The 23,698-nt window shown below is 40.4% G+C and overlaps 1 protein-coding gene across 5 annotated transcripts in view; it reads right to left on the reverse strand.

Moving 5' to 3' along the window:
- Nucleotides 1-5,879: 5,879 nt before the first annotated feature.
- Nucleotides 5,880-23,698, reverse strand: part of rxfp2a (relaxin family peptide receptor 2a) — a 38,951-nt gene continuing 21,132 nt past the window's right edge. For 3 of the 5 annotated variants that reach the window (XM_035624093.2, XM_035624095.2, XM_035624098.2), the window contains 12 exons: nucleotides 23,113-23,187; nucleotides 22,447-22,518; nucleotides 19,826-19,927; nucleotides 18,555-18,629; nucleotides 14,721-14,792; nucleotides 14,556-14,627; nucleotides 14,164-14,393; nucleotides 12,948-13,093; nucleotides 12,160-12,255; nucleotides 10,858-11,026; nucleotides 8,184-8,402; nucleotides 5,880-8,005 (listed from right to left, as the gene is read on the reverse strand). In XM_035624093.2, the coding sequence (XP_035479986.2) occupies nucleotides 7,740-8,005; nucleotides 8,184-8,402; nucleotides 10,858-11,026; nucleotides 12,160-12,255; nucleotides 12,948-13,093; nucleotides 14,164-14,393; nucleotides 14,556-14,627; nucleotides 14,721-14,792; nucleotides 18,555-18,629; nucleotides 19,826-19,927; nucleotides 22,447-22,518; nucleotides 23,113-23,187 (1,594 nt within the window). In that variant the 3' untranslated portion in view covers nucleotides 5,880-7,739. The remainder of the gene's footprint in view (nucleotides 8,006-8,183; nucleotides 8,403-10,857; nucleotides 11,027-12,159; nucleotides 12,256-12,947; nucleotides 13,094-14,163; nucleotides 14,394-14,555; nucleotides 14,628-14,720; nucleotides 14,793-18,554; nucleotides 18,630-19,825; nucleotides 19,928-22,446; nucleotides 22,519-23,112; nucleotides 23,188-23,698) is intronic. The other 2 variants (XM_035624094.2, XM_035624097.2) reach the window with 2 other exon arrangements.

A 23,698-nucleotide genomic window follows, 5' to 3' on the forward strand; every position in this document is an offset into this window, starting at 1 on the left:
CAAACTCAGCAACCCGGTCTAACAGGAGAAATGAGAGCATAACAAGTTTACTTATGGCTTATGCACTGACGCAAGACCCCAGAATCCGGGTTCACTCGGATGATGGGCATAATTAATGATGGCAGAGCAGGGCCGCAAGAATCCGTTTCTTTGTGACAGACAATGCAGCTTTGCATCACAAACTTTTTTTTGTTCCTACTTGTAGCCTGAGATTTATTACGAGTATAATTAAGTGCATATTTTCTAGAACTTGTCAAAACAACAGAAATAGGACGCTGCTTTCAGATGGATCTCTTTGTAGGTTTGTTGGTAAAAACACTTTAAATGACCAACAGCTTTGTACGGGAATAAACAGAAGGCTTTTATTTTTAAAGGCTGCTTTCATCCGTCCGTCCATTATCTTTATCGCTTAGCCTCTGAAGGCCGCGGACGCACTGGAGCCAATCCCAGCTGACATCAGGTGAGAGACACCCTGGACAGGTCGCCAGTCTATCGCAGGGCGGACATGCATCAAGAGACAAACGACCATTCACACCAACGGGCAAATCTAGAGTCTCCAATTAACTGCATGCCTTTGGACTGTGGGAGGAAGTCAAGAAAGCTTGGAGAACATGCGTCGGGTTCGAAACACAGAACATTACTGCTGTGAGGCGACAGCGCTAAACACTGCACCACCGTGCCGCCCGAGGATTCTTTTAATTAGATTACTATCGACATGGCAATGTATTGATCTAGGATTGTTTGGGGCGCTGTTTGAGTGGCAACACCACAGGGGTTTTTTTCTTCTCTTAAATAAAAGTACAAAAGCATTATCATCGAAATAATGTGGTATCGCCAATTTCAAAATACTCTATATGTTATTAGATCAGAATTGATAGATTAACTCTCTCTGCATTGTACTTTATATGCTGGTACTTTAGAATTTCCCTTTCGGCATGAATTAATCTTATCTTAACCTACACAATGCCAATACATTTTGTTAATATGTTGTATTATTAATCTGAATCAGCAAAGTAACTGGTAACTAAACTAATCATTTAAATGTAGTGGAGTAAAATGTAGGACAGTAGAAATACTCAATTAAGAAAATATCAAAACTGCATTTACTAAGTAGAGGGCTTGAGTAAATGTACTTATGTTACTTCACAATATACGTGCTGTGGTGCATTCCTATAACTGTTTTTTACAGGTACTTTACACGATATGTTTATTTTCACTGCATGTTTATACAAGCATTGCACTGAGGCGCTGCACACGCTGGATAAAAGTGAAACTTTCACTTTTCCTTCACTTCTCTTCGGCAGCAATTTTTTTTCCACATCAGTCCTGTTGACGTGCTTTGAAGCAAGAGAGGTCATCAAAAAATTACGTTATCGCCTTTAGCATTTACCTGGACAACAGGAGCCTGATCATCAGGTTGTTTGCTTTTTAACTTCTACTCTTGTCAACAAGCCTGCACACTGGCTCTGCAATGGTGCCCCCTTGAGCCTATAAGAGATATAATAATTCTGCTTATGCAATTACCCACATTTCAGATCCAGTAGGTCATCCCTGTAGATAATGTTTCAACATGAGTTTGTTTTTAGACATTGCTCCTGTTGGAAGAAATTAATCCTTAATTTTTGCTTGTTCCTGGATGGGCAAAGTCTAATTTAGCTCTTTGTTTTCCCTCTCTCAATGAACCGTGCTTCTAAGTCCAATAATTGTGTACTCTGTGAAACATGTATTCATAGAGACTTTAAAAAAAATGTGTGACTAGGATCGATACTCACTGGGGAAGTGCAAAATCAGCTGAGTGAAGATAAGATACATTCTGGTTGCAGGTTTTGCTATAATGAAGGTCCAGAGTTTAAAAACTCAATACACATTAAAATCCTGTCAATTAAGCCATGGATGTGTACATTGCAAACACACAGGACAACATGCCCACCGGCCTTCCCATACATATATAGAGTTGTGTTATGTTACACCACTTCTGGGGTCTTTACTGTGCAGACTAATGCATCAGTAAACAGCCCCAGAGCTCCATCAAATCTAAAGGCAGTAAAACAACATCCCCCGAGCAATTACAGTAAGTTGTAAATAAAAAACACACGAGACAAATAAATCAATTCTGGTACCAAACTATTTATAATTATGGCAACACAAGGCACCAGCAGGCTTATCTCTAAAAGCAACATAGAAAAAAGAAGAGCTTGCGATAAAATAAGCATTAATCGCTCTAACGCAGCACCTGAGGCAAAGCCAGGCGGGGTGTGAGATGGTTAGGAATGTGTGTGTGTGTGTGTGTGTGTGTGTGTGTGTGTGTGTGTGTGTGTGTGTCTGTATATGTGTGGACTTTGTGTGTTTGCTTGGCAGAAACACCAGCTTATGTAAGCTGGTGGGAGTGAGGTGAGGCACCGGGCGGTATCTGTGGAAACGATGACAGCGAGGAAAGATGGATAGTTCACCAGTCGAGTGAGGGAGGTCAAGTTCAGTTTTTTGCCTCTTTTCCCACGAGCACGTGAAGTTCGGTTAACGTCTTTACAGCAAAGGAAGTGATCAGTGGCCTGCACGTGTCAGCAGGAGAACAGCGGAGCAAAAAAAGAGTCACTGGTTATTGATCTACCATTAATGCAAGAGACCATGAACTTCAACTCACGACACACATGAAACCATTCAACCATAGTGTCAGTACTCACACTACCTCGCTCCTTCCCTGGATTTCTTGTCCCTCTCTACCTCCAGCTCACAGCAAAAGATGAAGACAAATGTTATATATAAAATATAAGTTGTTGTATGTTGTATAAAGTTTTTTTATTTTATCACACACTATAACTTTCCATCAAGAATTGGAAAGTGGTGCTGCTGTTACCACACTACACAAGCATAATTACACTTCCAAAATAAGGTGTAGACTACATATTCCTTATTCAGTCCTAGTATTAGAGCCAGACCAATATTATTGGCCAACTGATATGAGCCTTTCAGTGTGCATTTATGTTTACATTTTAAGTAGAATGAATGTTTTTTTCTTAATTCAAGTTCTATTTATTTGGTTGTATTTGTCATGTATATTTGTTTTTTTATAAATAAATAAAGTTTATGGTTAAACTCAAATGTCAAGCATCAATTACATTTCTTTGTCATAAAGGTTTGATAACGAGATCTTAGAATCATACATGCATACATACAAACCTACATATTATACATATCGGCCGATGTATCTTGTACTCCCTAATATCGATATCGGCCCTCAAATATCCATATTTTTTTTACGACTGACAGCTCCAGGTAGGAATTAATCCACATTAATCTACATGAGATGTAAAACAAGGTGCGAAACAGTCCACTGGACTGGCAAAAGCTGGAAGACGTTTGACTGCTCAGCTGGCTTCTCCACTTCAGATGTCTAGGTTGTTAAGTACAGAGAGAAATGCGCAGATTTACACATAAGTGGGCTTCGACAGCTTCTCTGTGAATTCGCAGCACAGCTTAAAGGACCTCAACCTTTCATGCTCACTTGCATGGCAACGAAACACACAGCGTTAAGGATCAGACGGGACGCATTCTTGTGATGGATGATATTTTTAAAAAATCCAATTTTTTTTTGTCATGGCTGGAACCTGGACATTTTTAAAGGTTTTGACACGGCATTGAAATACAAAATGTGGATTAAGTCTTGTTTTCCTTTGAGGTGAGGCGCAATTTCTTCTTCTTGTACCCTGACATATTGGTGCTAAAAAATAGATGAATCCCTTTGAGTGGAGTGGCGTACATTTTGTACCAGCTATGTCCAGCCTTGCGGCCCACCCAGTGAACTATAGTACACCTACTTATTCCCACAAACATACGTGTGATTAGAAAAGATTACTACAACTAAGTCATGGGGGGACCCAACTCCTTACATTTTTAATATACCTAAGCATGATGACGATCCACTGAATTCTTGCTAAGGTTGTTCCTTTTACCAATAGCAACTCTATGATAAAACATATAGCAGTGTCCTTCTGTGAAAACAGGGTTAAAGAAATACTTGGGACAGTGAGGTGTGGTTGTTTTTTTTTAAATTGGTCATAGAAATGTGTGAGTCACACAGAGGCACAATGACATGACACGCTGGTCAGTGTGTGTGTTACTTGTAGCGTAAGTCCAGACACAGAACAATGGCGCTAACTGGGTCGACCGACTGGCTGGGCCAAACAGCTGGAGAGATGGATGAGGAGGAAGGGAGGGGAGGAATCGGGAAAATTAATTTAAAATAGGAGCAGACCAGGATGAGGGAGGAAAAACTATGAGGAGAGGTTGATAATTAACTAAAAATAAATAAAAAGGTGTGTGGGATGAGAGCAGAACAAAAACAAAATTCCACATCAATAAATACGGATTCCAATTTTTGCTAGGTGACACGGGACACAGAGTGATGCTCGCGTGTACATAAATGAATACATGACGCTCACGAACGCTGCCTTTCTCTCGCAAAAATATATTACTAATAAATAAATAAATATTCACGGGGCCACTGGGGCGGGACGATGTGCACCAGCTGGACCAGGACCAGTTCAAGTTCCACTCTTCGTTCATCCCCCCCCCCACACACACACACACTGCGAGGACGACTACGTGTTAAAGTGACGTCACAATGCGTGATGTCAAATCTTAATCTTTTTTTAATTGTTTTTTTTTTGTCAGCCCCTCAAACTGAAAACAAAACAAGGAAACCGTCAACACACATCGTCGACGTCAACGGTCACTCGTGAGTGCACGTTGACCGAGCCGCTAGCTAACGTGCGGTGTTAGCATGTCGTCGCGCACCGTGTTATTTACAAGCCGGGGTCGCGGTGGACGTGGAGACTGTTGCTGAGCACGAGAGCAACGCGGCGGCGGCGGCGGCGGCATTGTTCGCCGTCTGGCCGCTGCCGGGGAAACGAGGACAGCGTGTTCGGGTTCGACAGTATTTTATACATGTATACATTAATGGTGTGTAAACCAGCCAAGCTAACTCCGGTGAGCTAACGAGCTAGCAGGAGCAACCCCCCCCCCCCCGGCGGCAGTTGATCGATGTTGTGTGAAGACGCCGCTTTGTCGTCAACGCGGACGCGGTTAAACGCCACCGGACGCGACGCCGAACGGGACAAGTACCTTTTTCTTCTGCGTCGACCTTGGCGACTAGACGATCGTTTCCATCCGCTGCTTCTTCTTTGTTGATGTGATTTGTTTGCGGCTTGTTGTTATCAATCCGTCTCGTCTCGCCTCCCCCTCTCTCTCTCTCTCTCTCTCTCTCTCTCTCCTCCTGGAGTCGTGTCTGCCCGGCTGACAGCGCCGCTGCCGCTCGGGATGACAAGGGGGCCCCGCCCTTAGCAACCAATCAGAGGCCGAGGTTCTGGAGACCCGAGGAGAAGATGCGTTGCCTATTGGCTTAGAGAGCGTGTCCGTCACCGTGTCGCCAAGGGGCAGCGCCGTGGTCCAAGGGCGGGACACCTGCCACGGAAGGATGCTGAGCGCCCCGGGTGCCGCAGGTGCAGCGGCTCCATCAAGCGATGGAAGAAATGTAGGGGGGGGGGATATGAAAAGACTAATTTTGGACAGTAAAATAAACAAATAAAAATACAAAAATACAAAATCAACACGTTTACTGGAGGCAGCTGCACAAACAAATGGTAATATGATCCTGTTTTTTATTTTTCTTTCCCTACACCAAATAGCCTTAATATACTTGCATTGTACTGTATCAAGTTGTATTAGTTGTGTTTTATTTCCTAAAATAACAGTTTTATGGGCCTTCAACGCAGACATCCAAAATCAGCAGTAATTTTTTTTAAATCAAACTCTACTCCTTACTGTAAATATTGGTTTAACTATGCAAACTGAGGATGCTTAAAAAAATGCGATGAATTAGGTTTTTCTGTTGATTTGTGGAACTTTTTTTTTCTTGTCTTTTGTTTTTTATTACTGTTTTACACAAAGAGTGATCTCTGTGGGGAAACCAATAAACACAAACTTCACAAACCACAGGGATATACAGAACATACAAAGACAAGTCTCCTGTATCAAATATCATATAACAAAAATCTGCACAGTATAATAGGAAATGATAGTCCTTATTTCATTAGAGGAGGTTGTACTGATTGGTATAGAACAGACATCTGCAAGATGATGAAACTGGACTCATGAGGGCTGAAAAAAATTATGACTTAAGAGTATCAAATTGCCGCAGCATATTGGCTCAGATTCAAAATAAGTCAGAGCACATGTACATGTAGTGTAAATAAAAAAGAACCAAAATGGCATGAAAATTCAGATTTTGAAGAAAAACATGTGCAGAAGGAAGATACAACAGTTGCTGCTTCACATAACTGATGCAAACCTTCCTCTCATATTTCCCTCCCACTGTCTGTTTCTTGTACATGTAATTACATTATTCTTTAAAAAACATTTTTTAATTAAATGTAATTTTCATGTTTTGAAAATGCAAAAAACAACAGTTTACATGTAAATTTTTAACCTCATGGCATTGCATTTACCCTCAATGCAATGTAATTAATGCACAAACTATTTAAATAACATGACATTATTGTTACTAATGTAGCATTAAAAATTATTTAATGTGCCATTTAACATTTCAGAATCTGATTTGTGTCATGTATTGAATAATGTTGCACGATGACATGTCAACCCTGCCAAAATGCAAATGTACAACTTTCTTTTGCAGCTTCATTTCCACATGTCTGTGTAGAGGAGGCACTAAAAAAAGAAATATTCTGAATAAATCTGATTATTAAAAAAAAGCTAATAAGACAGAAGGAGGAGACAACATAGAACCAGAAGAAGAAGAAAACATTGGCAAACACAGAGAGCAGAAATAAAGTGAGGAGGAAGCAAAATGAACCTAATGAATTCTTTGGGTGGTGTGATAAATGTCTCATGGAAGATGTTGAAATGACGCAACAATATCTTTAGAATTTAATTGCTGGATTTGGATTTCAAATAGCTATTTGTTTTTGCATACATTCACTGAAACTGAACTTCTTTTTTGCAGTCAAAGACTTATTCTTTGATTTTGTTTAGGGTGAAAGCCCATTTTTTAGCTCAGCATCTGATGAGCTTCACATCTCTGACTCAGCTTCCTCCCTTCAGTCACTCCACAGGAAAAAAACAGTCTGTGTGATAATAACAGAGATATATTTGGCTGCTCGTCTACCAGCTCCCTCTCCTCTTCGTCAATAAACAGTCATACAGTCTGTGGGACTGTTGCGGAAAAAGTGTGTATTCCAGAAAAGCGCGACAAGCACTTTCCTTGCTTGGCATTGTGAACATCCTCAGTGTGGCATGGAGATGTACAGTGTGCAATATGCTGGTATTTACTCTTCCATCCAGCTCTTTGTCTTTGTCATTCCTTTGCTGTGCCGTCAGCTGGAACAATATCATCTGAATGGCCACGTGAGTGTGAAAGCAACTGTAGCTCAGGTGGTACAAAGGTTTGATCTCCTCCCGTCTGCATCTCAGTGTGCCTCAGATCAAGGCACTGGACCCCAAAGAGCTCTCTCTCTCTCTCTCTGTGTGTACATGAAAACGAAAGTTTGGAAGAAAGTGTCTCATTGTTGTCATTTTTACAAATGTGCAGCATGTCGGAGTTAATGTTGATGTTGCTCCACTTTGAAGCCAAACTCAGTTCTCGTCATGCAGGAGCCTAAAGATCGAACATTTTGACTGGCCTCCGACCCGTGATTGACAAAACGCCAGGGAAGTTCGCGCCTCCCTCAGGCGTAGCGAGGGTCCGCGCTAGTCAGCGACACTCGCTTGAAGTAGGCTGGCTGCTGGTAGCTAGGTGCCCGCGGCGCCTCCATGTAGATTGTGGAGGAGGTGAGGCTTTTGCGGTCTTTTTTCAGCATGTGTCTTCTCTGCCACCGACAGAGTAGGATTTCCACCTGCTCTCTGAAGAAGCTGGTGGTCAACGTGTAAAGGATGGGGTTCAAGGCGCTGTTGATGGGGAGGATGAAGATGACCACCCAGCTGGAGATGGTCCCTGAAGGAAAACAGCCGAAAAAGCATTTTAAAGAAGTGCTTGGTGCTTTTTTCATACTTTATAATTCTATTAGTAAAGGTTTTTAAACAATATAACAATAAAGGCAAGGTGATCTAGTGATTTGCTAAAATAATTAAAGTAAAAGTCCAAGGTGTAAATGTGACCGCACTCTTCTTACCAGGTATCTCCACCTTCAACAGCGAGAGGATTTTCACCAGAAATATGGGAATCCAGCAGAGGGCGTCGGAGAACACTATGAAGAAAAACCTGTTGGCCACAGCCACGTCTCTGTGCAGTCTGCTCCGCAGGTCCGTCGCGTTGATGCCAGTTCTATAGATGGAGCAGAACATGCTGGAGTAGGAGACGAAGATCACCAGGAACGCCACCAGGTTCAGACCTGAAGAAAATGCACATGCTATTTCACACACATAAAGGCAGGGGTGGAGTCACTAGAAACCACATCTGTCAAATAGATATTGTGCGGTAAAACTTACAAAAAACAACTTTCCCAAAGAAATATAGCAAAACATTTTTTATATATATGTATCTCAAAACTGTACTTACTGTACATCTTGATGGTGTTAAACACCACTGAAAAAACTAAATTGCTTTAATAAATAAATAAATAAATAATTACTTTAATTGGTAAAAGACCAATAAATTAGGTTTGTTCAACCTAAAGTTAACGAGGTAAGGCAAATGATTACTTTAAGTTGAACAAACTTTATTTATTTGTGTGATACCAATTCAGTAATTGAGTAAAATAAATTGAGTTGGTAAGCAATATTCTTTTCTCAATGAATTTAAGGCCGTACTTTCCGTATAAGACTGCCACATTTATACTGTAGGGGAGCAAAAGTAACTACAAGTTAATAACTCTTCATATTTGGTTGCACAACAGCATCAAGCCCGCGACACACTGACACCACCCGACTGTTGCATTCTTCAGTTTATGAGCTTTTCACCGCAGCCCCCTGTAATTGCCGTTTGTTTCGAGGGGCTTCTCCCTATTGTCGCCTCTTCTTGGCCTAAAACAGTGAACTTTTCTCCCAATTAAGTCCTGTCACGCGTTGGCAGTGTGTTATGGGTCTCGCTGTGTGATGAAGCTCCTCTCGATTAACCTGAAGGCATTTCTCTGTAAATTGGTAGACACAATGTTTCCACAGCCTTCTTAATTCATTCTGCAACAGTGGATTGTGGTACGGTACTTTCTCCCCTGCCCTCTGGAGGTTGGTGCTGATGTCATTGACTGTTGTTTTGGGTTTTTTTACTTCACAGCTCTCACAATGTTTCTTTTATTCAGAGCACTAGGTGTCCTTGGCTGTTGCTCGGTCTTTTACTTGAAAAATGAATACGGGGGTTCAAACAAAATTTAGCTGGTTTACAAAAAGTTTCTCGCCCTTGTTATTGCAATGCACCATCTTCTGTTACTGTACAAAATGCTTCTACCCGGCTTATCACCGGGACAAAGAGGCATCACTTTGGCCACGTCGCCCCTGTGCTTGCCTCCCTACTCAATTGTGGATGGATTCAAAAAAGTTATTGTTCACTTTTAAGGCCTTGCACCAAAATATCTTTCACATGTATTGACCTGGTGTTTGCCCATTTCCGATCACTGAGCTCAGCGGAGGAAGCCCATGATGGTTTCATCTCGTAACAAAAGGGTGACTGAGCGTTTGCAATTATAGAGCCACCCACATTACAGAACTCGCTGCCCATTGAGCTGACAGACTAAGTCTCATGGCTTCTTCTAAATCCCTCCTGAAAACTTTTCTGTTCGTGAAAGCTTTTACATTCGCTCTTCAAATTCTGTTATTTTTTTATTGACATGATCTTATCTTAGCTTATGTTCCATTGTTTTTGTCATTTCTTATTTGTACTTACTTTATAAAAATGAAGTGCCCCAAAAATAAAGATTATTATTAAATTTATTGAAAAGGTGCCATGTCCAAAGTTCTTGAACTCATCGTAAATGGCGGGAATTGAAAGCAAAAATAGAAATTCTGAACTAATGTACCATTATCTTTCGATCTTCAACGCAAATGTCTTGCAAAAAAAACCATGTAACTGATTTCAAGTGATGAACAACAAACAGTGGCACCTCTTCAAATGAATTCACGGGATTCTTACTTTAATGACCAAGTGATGTAAATGCTGGCTTCCGTTGAGACGGAATATCTCTGTAATTCATTCATCTCTGTTGCCAGACTTTTCACTGGTTCTCAGGGAGAACACTGAGTAATCATGCATTGTTCATGGAGCCATGGTGTTTGATGTGTAACAGTCCAGTAGAAGTGTGCAATGCTCTTCCATGTCCAGGACGTTGGTTGGCACACAGTGTACCATACCACTTAAAGCGGGATCAGTTTGCTCTTGAAGAGCTTTCAAGGAAAATAAAGCTGCATCATAAATTATGCATCAATCACCTCTAAGTCATGCAATATTATTTTACCTTTGTTTAGTGTATTATTATGTAAATACCCTTGAAATAATGTTTCATAGTTTTAGTACATAAAAGCAAAGTGAAGATCAGGAGTAGTTTTTATTTGGCAGCTAATGAGGGAAAAAAAGATAAAATATCTGCAGCTTAATATATAAGCTGCAGGAGGATTTTTCTTTGTGACTTTATGTTTGTGTTAAGGGTCGTACATTCATTTCTATTTTTCTTTCCACTGCACTGTATCAATAATTGAGCACTGTAGTTTCCCGCAAGTGCTAAAAAAACAGAGGCAAAAAAAGCGGCTTGCAACTTTTGAATTGATAAATAAAACAATCTGCATTCACTGTAAAATTAGCTTTTGGGGGAAAAAGAACAACGACAGAAACTGATTTTTTTCTTCTTTTAAATTTACCCAGAAAAATCCCTGTGGAATATCCTTTGGCAGTAGGTTTTTCTTGCCTGTCAGAGTGCAGGGGGAAGCAGACTCCATTACGTCCATAATAGTTTCCAAACACATCCTCATTCATTAGGGGCACTGCAGCAATAATGAACCCCAGTAGCCAGATAGAGGCCAGCACCACCTAGCAGCAGGACGACAAACGTGTTAGAGGTTCTGACAGGTTGCTCTTCAAAGCCCACATTAAAAAATGATTTCAGCAAACTGATGACTCATTCAATGTCCAAACTTCCAGTTAATTAACTCATCTTACGACAAAACATCTCTTTCAGTCTAGTTTGACTGACGTTTCAGGCTCTATCTCCACCTGGACTCTTAAAGTCGACAGCAGGTGGCAGAGCTTTCTCACAGAGCGGACGGACCCTCTTCAGACGTGCACAGGAGCATTTAAAGCAAAACAGTTATACAGTAAGCTTAATCGAAAACCCCATAATTATGACATGAAGAGGAGAATTGGACTGTGAAACAGTGGTTATGCCTGAATTTATGCAATGCTTTATACTTACAATAATATGCTATTGTTTTCATTCATGTTTACTTTATCATTTGTGATCTTCGAGTTGTTTATATTTTACATTTGAAGATATTAAACTGAACTAACTAACCAAGAAGTACTCTGAGTTTTGTTTCTCTCCTGAAGGCTAAAAGGTTAAAAATGTGCCTTCATTAATCTTTCGCTCTCAACCTCGACGATAAAGAATTCCTAATTAGGTATTTTCACACGCCAGAGTCGATTAAACTCAAAGCATGTTCATATGGCTTAGCAGTATTCATGAAAAAATCATTGCAGTGTCCTTAATAGTGATTTTGCATTTGCTCTTTTGCACTTATCTAAAATAAAGCTGGTGTTTCAAAGCCTCTCTGACCCAGAGCTGAGATGCAGCACCTCCTCACATTAAAGAGCTTTGCTTTAAAAAAGAGCTTTTGCTCTAGCAGAGCAGATCCTAATTACAAACTCAAGAGTATCTGAGGATCCGACTGCGAATCAATCTGCGAACAATTTTCCTAGTTCTAAGCGCAGCTACAGCTGCAGTCCACAAGTCCGCTGGAGCAGAACACTTACCATAATAATACCATAGGAACACTTTTGATTTTCAAAGAAAAACCAGCGCAGCAGAGCAAATCCAATGTTTTCACACCCTGAGGATGTAAAAGTATGGAATAAACTCTGCTGCTGTTACTTCATACAAAAAATAGCAAAGCAAACAAAAAAAAGGTTTCAATATAATTAAAGTGAAAATAAGAAATTTAGCTCACCCCAGTCTGCAGTTTGCTTGGGCGCAGATTGCTGAAGGGGAAAACGATAACCAGGAACTTCTCCAGCGTCAGATAGGTCAGGAGGAGAACAGACACCTGAGAGAGAACACTCATTACAAACTATTAGATTTGATTGATTTTCCTCCAGATAGACTCTTGGTTTTGCTCAAATTAACATGCGGCTTGAACTTTGCTTCGAATGCTATTTAGCATGAGGTAGTCACAAGCAATGCGATGTGTTTGACAGTGAGCCTAGCGCTTGTCGCTGTCGTTTTATGAAAAATGCATCGACAAAAGGAGACAACGCTAATTTGCATTCTTTGCCAGCAGATCAGTCTGACATGTTGCAGGGAGTAAAGGAACTAGAAGGAGCAGCCGCAGTGAGCTGATAGATGGAGAGCTACAGGCGACAGGCGGCACACCTCCAACTTCTCAGCAACCGACCCCTGTAAGTGTGCCCTGCTGCTCGCAAACTCATGTCGTGTGCAGCATTAGATCAGATCAAGGTGCACACAGAATTTTTGCCTTTCTTCTTGATTAAAATCACAATAGTTTGCATGGACTTCCCCTAGACTTCTTTGACCTGCAGTATCAAATCACAATTGCTGTCACCACCATTATAACAGCCAGGACTCAAAAATCTTCGAAACTGCCTTTTTTAAGAATGTGTAAGTGTGACAGCTTAAAGAAACCACAACACTAACATGCGTGGAATATGTTTTGCAGTGAATACGTAAACTATTGTGTCTCCACGGTTGTGAGTGGGATCTCAATCTATATTAAGTTACCTCTGAGGAGAGCATGGCCAGAAATCCGATGGTCCGACACTCTACGCTTTCCATCCAGAGCAGTGCATTGCGATTGTACTGCCCGCGAAATTTCACATCGAACACTCCGACAAAAAACAGGTACACCCCCATGAGGCAGTCTGCACCTGGATGAAGAGAGACAGTGACATACAGTATATGAGTTCGTTTACAGACAGAGGTGCTCTACATGGGGGGTTTTGTTGTCAGGTGGTGGCACTTCCTGGAGCCAGACCCCCACCGAAAATCTCTCATTAATATGCATGAAACAATACATTATTTCCGGCCGTCTGAGCAGACAAAAGTAATCGCTTGCATGGGACACACGCGTACTGTATGACTGAATGTCGGTAAGTGTGTGGGTGGGTGAGAAAGTAGGTGAGGCGTTTAGTTATTTTAAGACTTAAGGATGCAACCATGACTTCTTGAATATCTCTTTCAATGACAGTGCTACATGGATGTCAGGTTAGAATTAAAAATAACGTTCTCCTTCAAGGGTTTAAGATACTGTGTTTTTTTTGTACCGTATTGTATGAAAAGGCGAGAGCCGAGCACGGTGATTGAAGCAGGAGGATGAAAAGAACCGATAAGGGAGGGAGAGGAGTGAGAGGGAGACTCGGAGAGTGACGGGGCCGACCAGACAACTATAAAGGAGAGCTGACTGAGAATACAAAACTGAGACACAGTGGAGAGGAACCGAACTGTGAATGGTGTAGGCTTATTTTTTGGACTTACACGGCACAGCCTCTGTGCTATGTGTTTTTGGAATGGGACTTTATATATTCTTCACAGTCTATTCTCTTTTTCATAAAATGTATCTTGTTAACACCTGCAATTCCTTTCAAAGCCAAATTTATTAACACTTCTTACTTACCCAAAATGAAATGGAAATGAATTTCAGGGCTGTTGTGGAGTACGTGTGTGTAAGTCTGAAAAGTTTTTCCATTACTGTAAGATCAACTGAGTTTGATTGTGTTTGATGCAGCAATCCCTCTGTCTAGGAGATATTCTCCATAAAGTTCACCGACCTAAAGATTTAGTGGCAATAAATAATAATATATCTCATAGGTTAGGGTTACCGCTGCCCCAACCTGCACAATCAGTTTCTTCATCTATTCAATTGCGTATTTCTCTATTTGTAAATAATATTACCATTATTTTCTGAGTCTATGATGCGCAGTAGTGTGTGATTACTCACAGCACAGGACTTTGATGCAAGCTGCATGCAGATTGTTCTCGGCTCGTATCAGTGACCTCATGCCGATGACAAAGAGGTTACCAAAGCACGTGATGAAGGCCATGACCCAGACAGAAACCCGCAGCACCTTGTTAGCCAGCAGGTCCTCAAAAGATGATATGCCATCTGTGTTGGGCTTACAGGACCTGACATGAGGTGCATAGGAGCAGTACTGGAACTTCTTAAAGTATCTGACAGAGACAAGGAGCAGATGAAAAACAAAAAAAGGAGGGAGAAGGACAGAGTTAGACCACCAACGGCACAGCGAGGAGATAAAAGGATAAAGAGACATCGTGTTTGGTTATTCAGAGACGCGTGTGAGGAGTGTCGGTCTTGTGTAGGATTGTACGAACATGTGGGACAGATTCTTCATAGGTAGAAACATCTTAATCTGAATATCTGGGAGATCTATCCCTTGCAGCGCCCTATAGAAAGCAGAGCACATTTCCATCATCCCTCCAGAACTTTGTCTGTGTGTGTCATTGTGTGTGTCTGTGTGTGTCTGTCCGTATACTCACAATGACTGAAGATGTGGCAAATTGTTGAAGTGGCTGGGGTGAATGTGGACGAGAGGATTGTGGGAGATATTTCTGCAACAACAAACACACAATGACAGACCCAGTGAAGCTTGTCAGGATGAAATATAAGGTGTGAAGTATAAGATGTTGCTGAACAGCATTAAAATCCAGAGGGACTTCATTTTGGTAACCTATCAAATGAGCCAATCACTTCCTATGTTCAGTCCTTGATCACACTGGATACGGGATGCATCGTGTACCTACTCCTTGGATGCTTTGTTGATATTGCTTTAAGTTTCTGAATGCTTCTGATCATTATAAGTTTCCCTCTGTAGTAGATGCTACAGCCGGTCTGTAAGTTTTGCTTCTCTGCTTTCTTGACGGACCATTGGCTGTATATGAAGATATGGGTATGGACGTTTGGAGCCTGGAGTGTGCCGGAACCAATCGCGAGTCGATACTGGGAACAAACATCAGTTTGATAAGAACTACTCGATATTACCAAAACTATCTTTGGAACCATTTATTTAACATGTACTTGGACTTTTTAGTTTGGCCCCCATCTGCTGGGGGGCGATCAAGATGTTTTGACTTCTCTTTTTTGGGAGCTGTCATGTCATCCTTCTGTCGTTGTGCTGGACCTGCTTGCTAATACCTGTTCTCCCTGTGCCCACGATCACATGCCTTCCATTGTCTGCCACGCTCTGTTTGTATCCTGTGTTTCGGTCGGTCAAGCCTGGACTCGGACCTGACACCTGGAACAATCACCTGTCCTGGAACCTGACCTTCAGCTTCCCGCTTACAATCACCCCCTTATAAACTTCATCAGCCACAGCTTCATGGACTTGTCACTCCAAAATGCAAAAAAATGTGCCTGTTTAGCCACTAGGCCTATGCCTCCTTATGAATTTTAAATATAATTAATTGAAAGTGGCATTGAAAACACAATGTAGAAGTCACTGCAGCAACGAGCAATGAGGCCACAAAAAGTGAGCCGAGTGAAATTGTCGATCCTTTTGATAAAATAGGGCAAAATGTTAAATTTTTTTCCTACCCTACACCGGGAACCTCGACTCATCAATCAAAAGCACTTCCTGACTCGTACCTTTTCCTGATTACAGTCGAAAATCCCCTTTATCATATCACGACAAGACATCAACGAGACATTACAGCCTCTATCGATATTTTTGAAAGGTTTCAAATTTCTTTGTCACATTTCAAAAAAAAAAAAAAAAAATGAACATCTGTCTATGTGTAAAGTGAGCAATGGTCTGTGAGAGTGTTTGTCTGTACTTCATTATCATGTAGCTCACATGCTGGATGGCCATCGATAAGCCCAGAGCGGTAACGCAGGGTTTGTGTCGGTGTTTGGTTTGAATCCATGCTGCCGGTTCTGAGTTATAGCCACAGATGAAGGACAAGGACAGACACGGCTTTCTTCTTTACAAATCAGGCCTGACAGAGCTTTTTGCAAGACAATATTTTTTAACGTAACAGATGTGGAGTTATTGTCATAATATGAAACAAACAGCTGTCTCCACTCATTTTGATAGCTTAGCACTTATGGGAAGAGACAGAAACTGATTCAGTGCAACAGTGATTTACAGCGATGTGTTTGTCACTGGCTGGTAATTTTTGGCTTACTTAAAAGCACATACAAATTATACAGTAACCTGCACAGCTGTAACACTCAGTGACAGATTGTTGTTCGCATTTCTATTTTGCATATACTTTTATATATCCTATATATATACTTTTTCATTACTGCTCATCTCCTTGTACTTACAGAGCTTGTTTTGGCAATAAGCACGATTATGATTCGGATATTGCCGGTGTAGGCTGTTCCTGATAACTTCAGTTATCTTTCAGTTCAGTCTGGGACGTGGAAATTATTGCTCTAGTTCTCTTACGACTCATGTCAGTGGATTCATGGATCATAAAATCAACTGGCAACAACCCCGTTCATTTCTCTTTCCATGTGTGTCTGTCTTTGTGTGTGTGTGTGTATGTGTGAGGACAATTACATGCTGTGAATTTTAATGCACTGCGGGTGGGTATTTTAACACTGTAAGGCCGTTTTCAATTTCAAATAAATTCTGGCAAAACTGCAGAAATTCATGAAAAAAAAATTCAGAAATATTCTTTAATATATGGCCCTTGCCCAGAGTGTTGCGGAATGGCGTCAAGCATGTGAAACTGTTTACAGCATGTCTTTATCATTTTTTAGGAGGACGAGTTTAGTTGAAGTCATAAATATTCAAAATGTCCTGTGATGAGCGTCCCAGATTAATGTCGTACCTTACCACCGTGAAACTCCAGAGTGAAACAGACAGCAGCGCGGTTTTTAACCATCCAACCGCAACTTTAATTAACCTACTACTCTTCAGCCACATGACACATTTGAGCAGACCACACATTAAAAAGACAAAACAATTTCTGTCAAACTAGTTCAAGCTTTGATTGAAAGTGATTGCAGACAGTGGAAAGCTGAGGAGATTTGCTTTATGGCAAACAAGTATAACAACGCTTTTCCCCCCAACTGAAAGTATTTTTTTTCCCCAATTCTCCACTCCCCTCTCTAATGAAATGGTTGGAGCTCATTATTTTTATAATAACATTATTCATGAGGCAGTACTCTGCCCGGCAGCATTGTTGGTCCAAGCTCACGAGCATCTGTGTTAATCCTGTCACTGAAACGTGACAGCGCAGAAACGTTAACATTTGCCTCCAAATTTAAATAGAGTCCACGAATACAAAACAAAACCTTTACAGGAGGTTGAAATTTCCATCACACATGGCACATTCATCTAATGTGTTGTCCCTTATATTGTTTTGAATGAGATGCAGATCACAGCATAGTTTTCATCATGTGGGGACCATCTGCTCCTTTTTTGACATTTTCATTCATGGCCACTCCTGCCTTTCACCACATTCATGGATGGTATCGCAAAAGTTGCAATGCCATCCATCCATCCATTATTTATACCGCTTTACATTACAACAGTTTCAGTTGCTTTACATTACAACTGAAAGTTACTTAAGTTAAAGCAATTACAAATTAGATACTCCTTTCACGGAAAACCAGCCTGTGTGAGTGTTACACCCTTATTACATTATTGAATTATAAGGACTGATGGAATGATGAGCATTTTATTGTTTAGTTGGTTAAAGTGTCACTCATTTCAATTACTTTATATGATGTTGGTGAGTTAAATCTACAACAATGCAGCACATTCATAAGCTTACACATGTATTATGTGTACAATTTGTAAGGTGATAACTATAATTAGTTTAGTTGAAAAAAAATTGTTGAATAAAAGTATTTAAAAAAGTATCAAAGTATAATGGAAAACGTCGCATGAAATGAAAATAAATTGCATGTTTCATAAATTCCCACCTCTGCCTTTCAAATGCTGAATTTTTATAATTGCAGCATTTCTGAAGTATGTAGAATTCATACACAGCTAGATTCAGTAAAAAAGCCCCCTGACCTAAAAGAACAACTATGATATTTAGGCTCATTATAAGATGACACTGAGAGCCAACACTCGATGGCTTTTCTAATGTTGCTTAGTGAACCACTTTTACCTCTCCGCTTCAAAAACCACCGCAATCACATTTCTGTCAGCACCATCTCATAATAAGCCCCTTTAATGTGCTGAATTCCTTTCCAATGGGAGGCGTCACCGGAAAGATAGTTATGGTCTTCAAATCCGACCCTAAAATTGGAGGTCTAAATAGTGTTTTAAACTCCATTTCACCCTACTTCTTTCTTGTTCTAATCCTCAGACAATGGGCACACCTCTCCCCCGGGCCAGGCTATCAGTTACTCACAGTTTAAGGAGGGACGGGGAAAGGCTTTTAAAGGTGTTCTTTGGCAGCTCCCTTATCCTGTTTCTGGACAGATCCCTAAAAGGGATTAAAGAGAAAAAGAAAACAGAAAAAAAAACACACAAATTCATTCATATTCCTAGTTTATTCATTCATTACCAAACAGGAATAGTGCACAGAAGAGATTATAGCACTCTCCTCAGATGAAACACACAGACATGTAAAATCAATATATTTAACAAAGGTTCACACAATTTTTTCCCCCAATTTTCTTTTTCTTAAAGAAAATGTGGAAGATCAAAAAAAAACAAAAAACACTATACATAGTGAGCAGGGGATATCATCAAAACAATTTCCTTTGCATGGATTAATCCAAAACAAATGCCTGCTGATTTAATTAGCAAATTTATGTAATTATTTCAGTCTCAACCAAGTCATGACGACTCCAAAAAAAAGTTCTTCATTGAACAAACAGCTTTCTTATTGCTTTGTGGCCAATGTGGGATCCATCCAAGGATCAACATAATCAACTCTAACTTCATAAAATTGAATAAATATCATTTACATAATACTCTAATGGAGAGATAATGTGGTGTCATGTTTTTGATTTTCAGTCCGTACACCCTGCCAATACCCCCCGTCTGCCTGATCCTACCAATGGAATCACCTGACCTCCTTCTTCTCCTCCTCCTCCTCCTCCTCTTCTTATTCTATTCACCCGCTCGCATTTTCCCATTGCCTCATTAACTCCCATACGTTTCCTCTTGCTCTCTGTCACATTGTCTTTGTGCCATGTGCCTTAGCTTTTCCAGCACTCTGTTCTTTTTCCTGTCTCTTTTGATCCTGACCAACCCTTCTACTTTGTACGTCTGCTTGGATTTTAGTATGCCTTGATTCTTGTATGTATTTTTTTCTATTCTGATTAAAGACATAAAGTTGTGCTCTTGGGTCCCTCTTCTTGAGAACTGTGACATTGTGATTTGACATTAACCACTAATGATAATGATGAACAGCATAGTTTGTCTTTTTCTATATTAATAGCAGAATCTTGTTTTTATTATTAGATCATTTGCATGAAATGCATTGAGCTGAAAAAGATGCACAACTCTGTTCTCAGTCAGCGATAGGTAATACCACCAACACCAGAGCTGTTATAGACCTTTATACAAATTTTAAATGAAACCAAGCAATTGAGGACCGTCTCTTGTGATTTCATTTGAATTGATCACGTGATGAGGAGTGTGAAACATACAAACAACTTTGGCGTCACTCACAGTTCAGCCAGTTTCCACAGAGACTGGAAGGTGTTTTCAGGAACACTTCTTATCCGGTTGTCCATCAGTGATCTGGAGAAGATCAGAGCTGCAGTCAGAAAACTGGACAGAGAGGGACAAAGTGATGTTTTCACTTGTTCTATTAGATCCCGCCTGGGATTGGAACAATCTTAATTGTTGCAGTGTCTGAACATATGGACAGCAATGCGCAGGATGATCCGTCTTTTAACACGCCTGAAGAAAAATGGTGTTTCCACACTGTATATAAAGCATATTTACACTCAATTGGTGGCAACAACTACAGCGCAACACTGGAGCATATGGCAGATAAACACGTTGCTCAAGGACATTTTTACAGTTTGAATGAAGGAAAACCAAGCACTGTCATTCTACTCATCCCCCAGGATCAAACTGTCCACCCTCTTGTTATGCCAAGAGGCACTGCTCAAACTTTACTCTCATTCCTGTCTATTTCCTGTCTATTTCATTCAGGTTTCAGAAATAAGGAAAAAGGCTAAATGGACTGAATTAACTCACACACACACTCATACAGCAGCTTTTCTATTACACATCATTTATGCACTGCTGGCACAGTCATTACAAGGACTGGGGGAGCCAGGGGATCGATCCACGGACCGTGTCGTTGTCCTCAATTCGTAAGGTCATGGTCCTCACAAAGACATAATTACAAGTACAAACACACACACACACAGTGCAGCAGATATTGCTGTTTGAAAAGGTTTACGTCTCGTTCAGAGCCCATTTCTCTGCTCCCAGTGACGGCAAAAACAACAAAAAACCCAAATGGTCGCCATGGCATGAAAATAACAGGGGGTCCTGTTACTGTTTTGGAAGTAAGGTGCACTTTATCTTTTTAGCGTGGTGAAAGCAAACACTTTACCATAATATCAGTCGATCATTAATGCTGCCACAGGCCACGAGGCTGAGACTGTGGCGTCTCTATTGTTGTGTCTGTCAGACAACAAGTGCCGGATGTCTAAAAGAATGTGTACGATGCCAGCTCTGATTCCTTCTATTTGTTCTCTGTAACATTATCAACAGGTACCGTTCTTGTCTACATTCCTTGATGACTGTAATTTAGGTTTTTATGTTTTGGATTCTGAATTTTCCTTTGATGTTCACTGTGACAAGGTTGAACAGTCATGCTGAGGCAACAATCATGAAAAAAGGCACATGCATTTACTTGGAACAAACTTTGATTTCTGTTATTCCCCTCAAACTAAAAGTACATCCGGTCTGCAGCTCAGTGCACCAATGAATAATTTCCTCTACCTTCAAATGTGATGGTGCTCATGTCTACAAGAACTCCCTCTGAGCCGCATCGCTGTTTGAACTCCTCTTCCAGGTGAGTGGACCAGCAGGATTAAAAGGTCGGGTCTACTTATCTAATGTGCTTCAAAAAGCCACATCTCTGGGTGCTGTACTACCCTCTATGCTTAAAGGGATTCTAGGTATATACTGCTATTATTCTGCTATGAATCATTTGCGAAATGTTTAAGTGCGTGCCGTCTATATAGTGTATGCTAAATATGGGAGGTGAAAATATTGCTCTCATTCTGTGAAAACCCGACTGAATTAAATTCATTTCATCTCTGTCCTTGCACAGAATCTTTTTTACCCTTGTTTTGAAAAGTTCTGTATGAATGAACATTATTACAAAAGTGATTAATTGGTGGCAAAAGTTTGCAGGCTCTTCTGTGTCGGTAGCTTTTTGGCCGCCACCACATTTGGAGTATATGCAGCTATTTGTGTCCTTGTTTGTCTAATATCTCATTAATGTGATGATCCGTGATATACTGCACGCATTTGTTTTAATAAATGTTCCCTAAAGTAGACAAATTAATCTGGTTTATGAGTGTGTCGGGAGGTCAAAAAGACAAAGACAGAGAAATTGCAAATAGGGTAGAGAAAAATATTATTTTTTAAGAACTGAGATGAAAAATTTAAAATCATCTTTTCAGGTCTTTTAATAATAATTAATGCAATATGGAATATAAAACTGACCAAGCTCTGCATGATGAAATAAAGTTTATGAAATGTGAGAAAAGTACATTACACGTTAATACTTTTACGTTGGTGTTTAATATCAAAAAGAACAGGACGAATCACAACCAGATTGTGTTTATGCACCACTGAGGCTTTAGGGCTCCAGAGGGAGCAGGGATTTCTGTTCACATACACGGAACATTTAAGATTTGAATTAACATGGTTCCAACTGTATGTTTATACCAGAGAGCTCAGTAGATTTTTACATTGAAGCTGCACAAGTCACATTCTGATTAAAATTCAAGCCTTTGTAGAAAAGTTAATAGGAACTTAAAATTGAATTCAAACAGCTGACTATTGTAAAGAATCTTATTGAATAAAGTGAAAAGGAAATGGAAAATTCATATAAAACACTTTAATGCGAACTTGAGGAAGAAAATGTTTTGTTGGTAAAGACAATATGCCATGAATGATAGCAAATACACAACTGCAAAGCAACTGATTGATGTAGTGTGGAGGTCTGATGGAGCGACATTCAGAAACGTAAATAATGCTTTGGACTGTTGTGTTTCAAGCGTTTTGGTTTTGAATTTGTTTTAAAGTGGGATACTCACAGAACCCCAAGCTTGCTGCAGTTCTTCAAGATAGAGTAGTTGACAGTTTGAATCTGGTTTCCCTCAAGATCCCTAAAAGCAGAAATGAATGGGGATTAAGAATTCAGTGTTTGCACTTGTCAAGACACAGAAACACAGAGTATTCATGTATAGGGAAGTATAGGGAAGTGACAGACATCGCTTGCTTTGGAATTTAAATTAGTAGGAATGTGTGCTGACTGGTAGCACACGTTCTAAGAGAAAGACATAAAAGTTACAGAGAGCATGTGGTCATTACAATTTCAGACTCATCTGGCAAGTGCTCTTCACACTCAGACCAAAAATAGACGGTCGAGCTGACCGACCAAGGTGACATCCGCTAAGGGGGCTTCACCTCTCGTAGTCAGGAGGACCACTCATCTCAGGCTCATATCAACAACTACGCAATCCCCTGTCAACTCCATCTACAGTACCAGTCCTCATTTGCTTTAATGTACGAACACAAGCACACACAACACACACAACACACACAACACACACACACACACACACACACACACACACACACACACACACACACACACACACACACACACACACACACACACACACACACACACACACACACACACACACACACACACACACACACACACACACACACACACACTGTCGGAGCAGACTCACAGCCAGTCCAAGGAAAGCATGTGTTGGCAGAAGCTTGGTTGAGGAAGCTGCTGCAGCGAGGTGTTCACCATGGATCTGACGAGAGAGGGAAAACGTTTTATTGCAAAACAGCGATGAAAGCAGACAGGCCGCAGGAGTTCCCATTACATCGCAGAGCATTTCCAGCGTTTATTACGGGAAATGAGGTCTGTGGCTTGTTTTGAAAAAGAGAGAAACACCTGATGGGAATAATTGACCAAAGTAAGAAAGCTACTGCTGCAGACACGTGGTGACCAATCTGTTATACAAACTGATTTCAATATCAATGTGCATATTTTGCACTGATGTATATTTCCATCCACAAATACTGCATAAATGAATAAGCAATGTCATTTAATCATTGACTTATGAAGATTTCTTGTCTGCTAGTGCAACTATAATAGCAAAAGTTACATATATTAAGCATCCAAGTAGCCTATCTAGCATGTTAATTTCATTAAAAATCCAATTTCTCTAAATATTAGTAGAATGTATCAATTTCCATTCAATTATGTTTGTGATTTTTCATGAAATAAGCAGTTTCCATTTTATTTGATGTCAAAGTCAC

Source organism: Scophthalmus maximus, chromosome 2 (assembly GCF_022379125.1).
Source record: "Scophthalmus maximus strain ysfricsl-2021 chromosome 2, ASM2237912v1, whole genome shotgun sequence".
In the NCBI taxonomy this organism is placed as follows: domain Eukaryota; kingdom Metazoa; phylum Chordata; class Actinopteri; order Pleuronectiformes; family Scophthalmidae; genus Scophthalmus; species Scophthalmus maximus.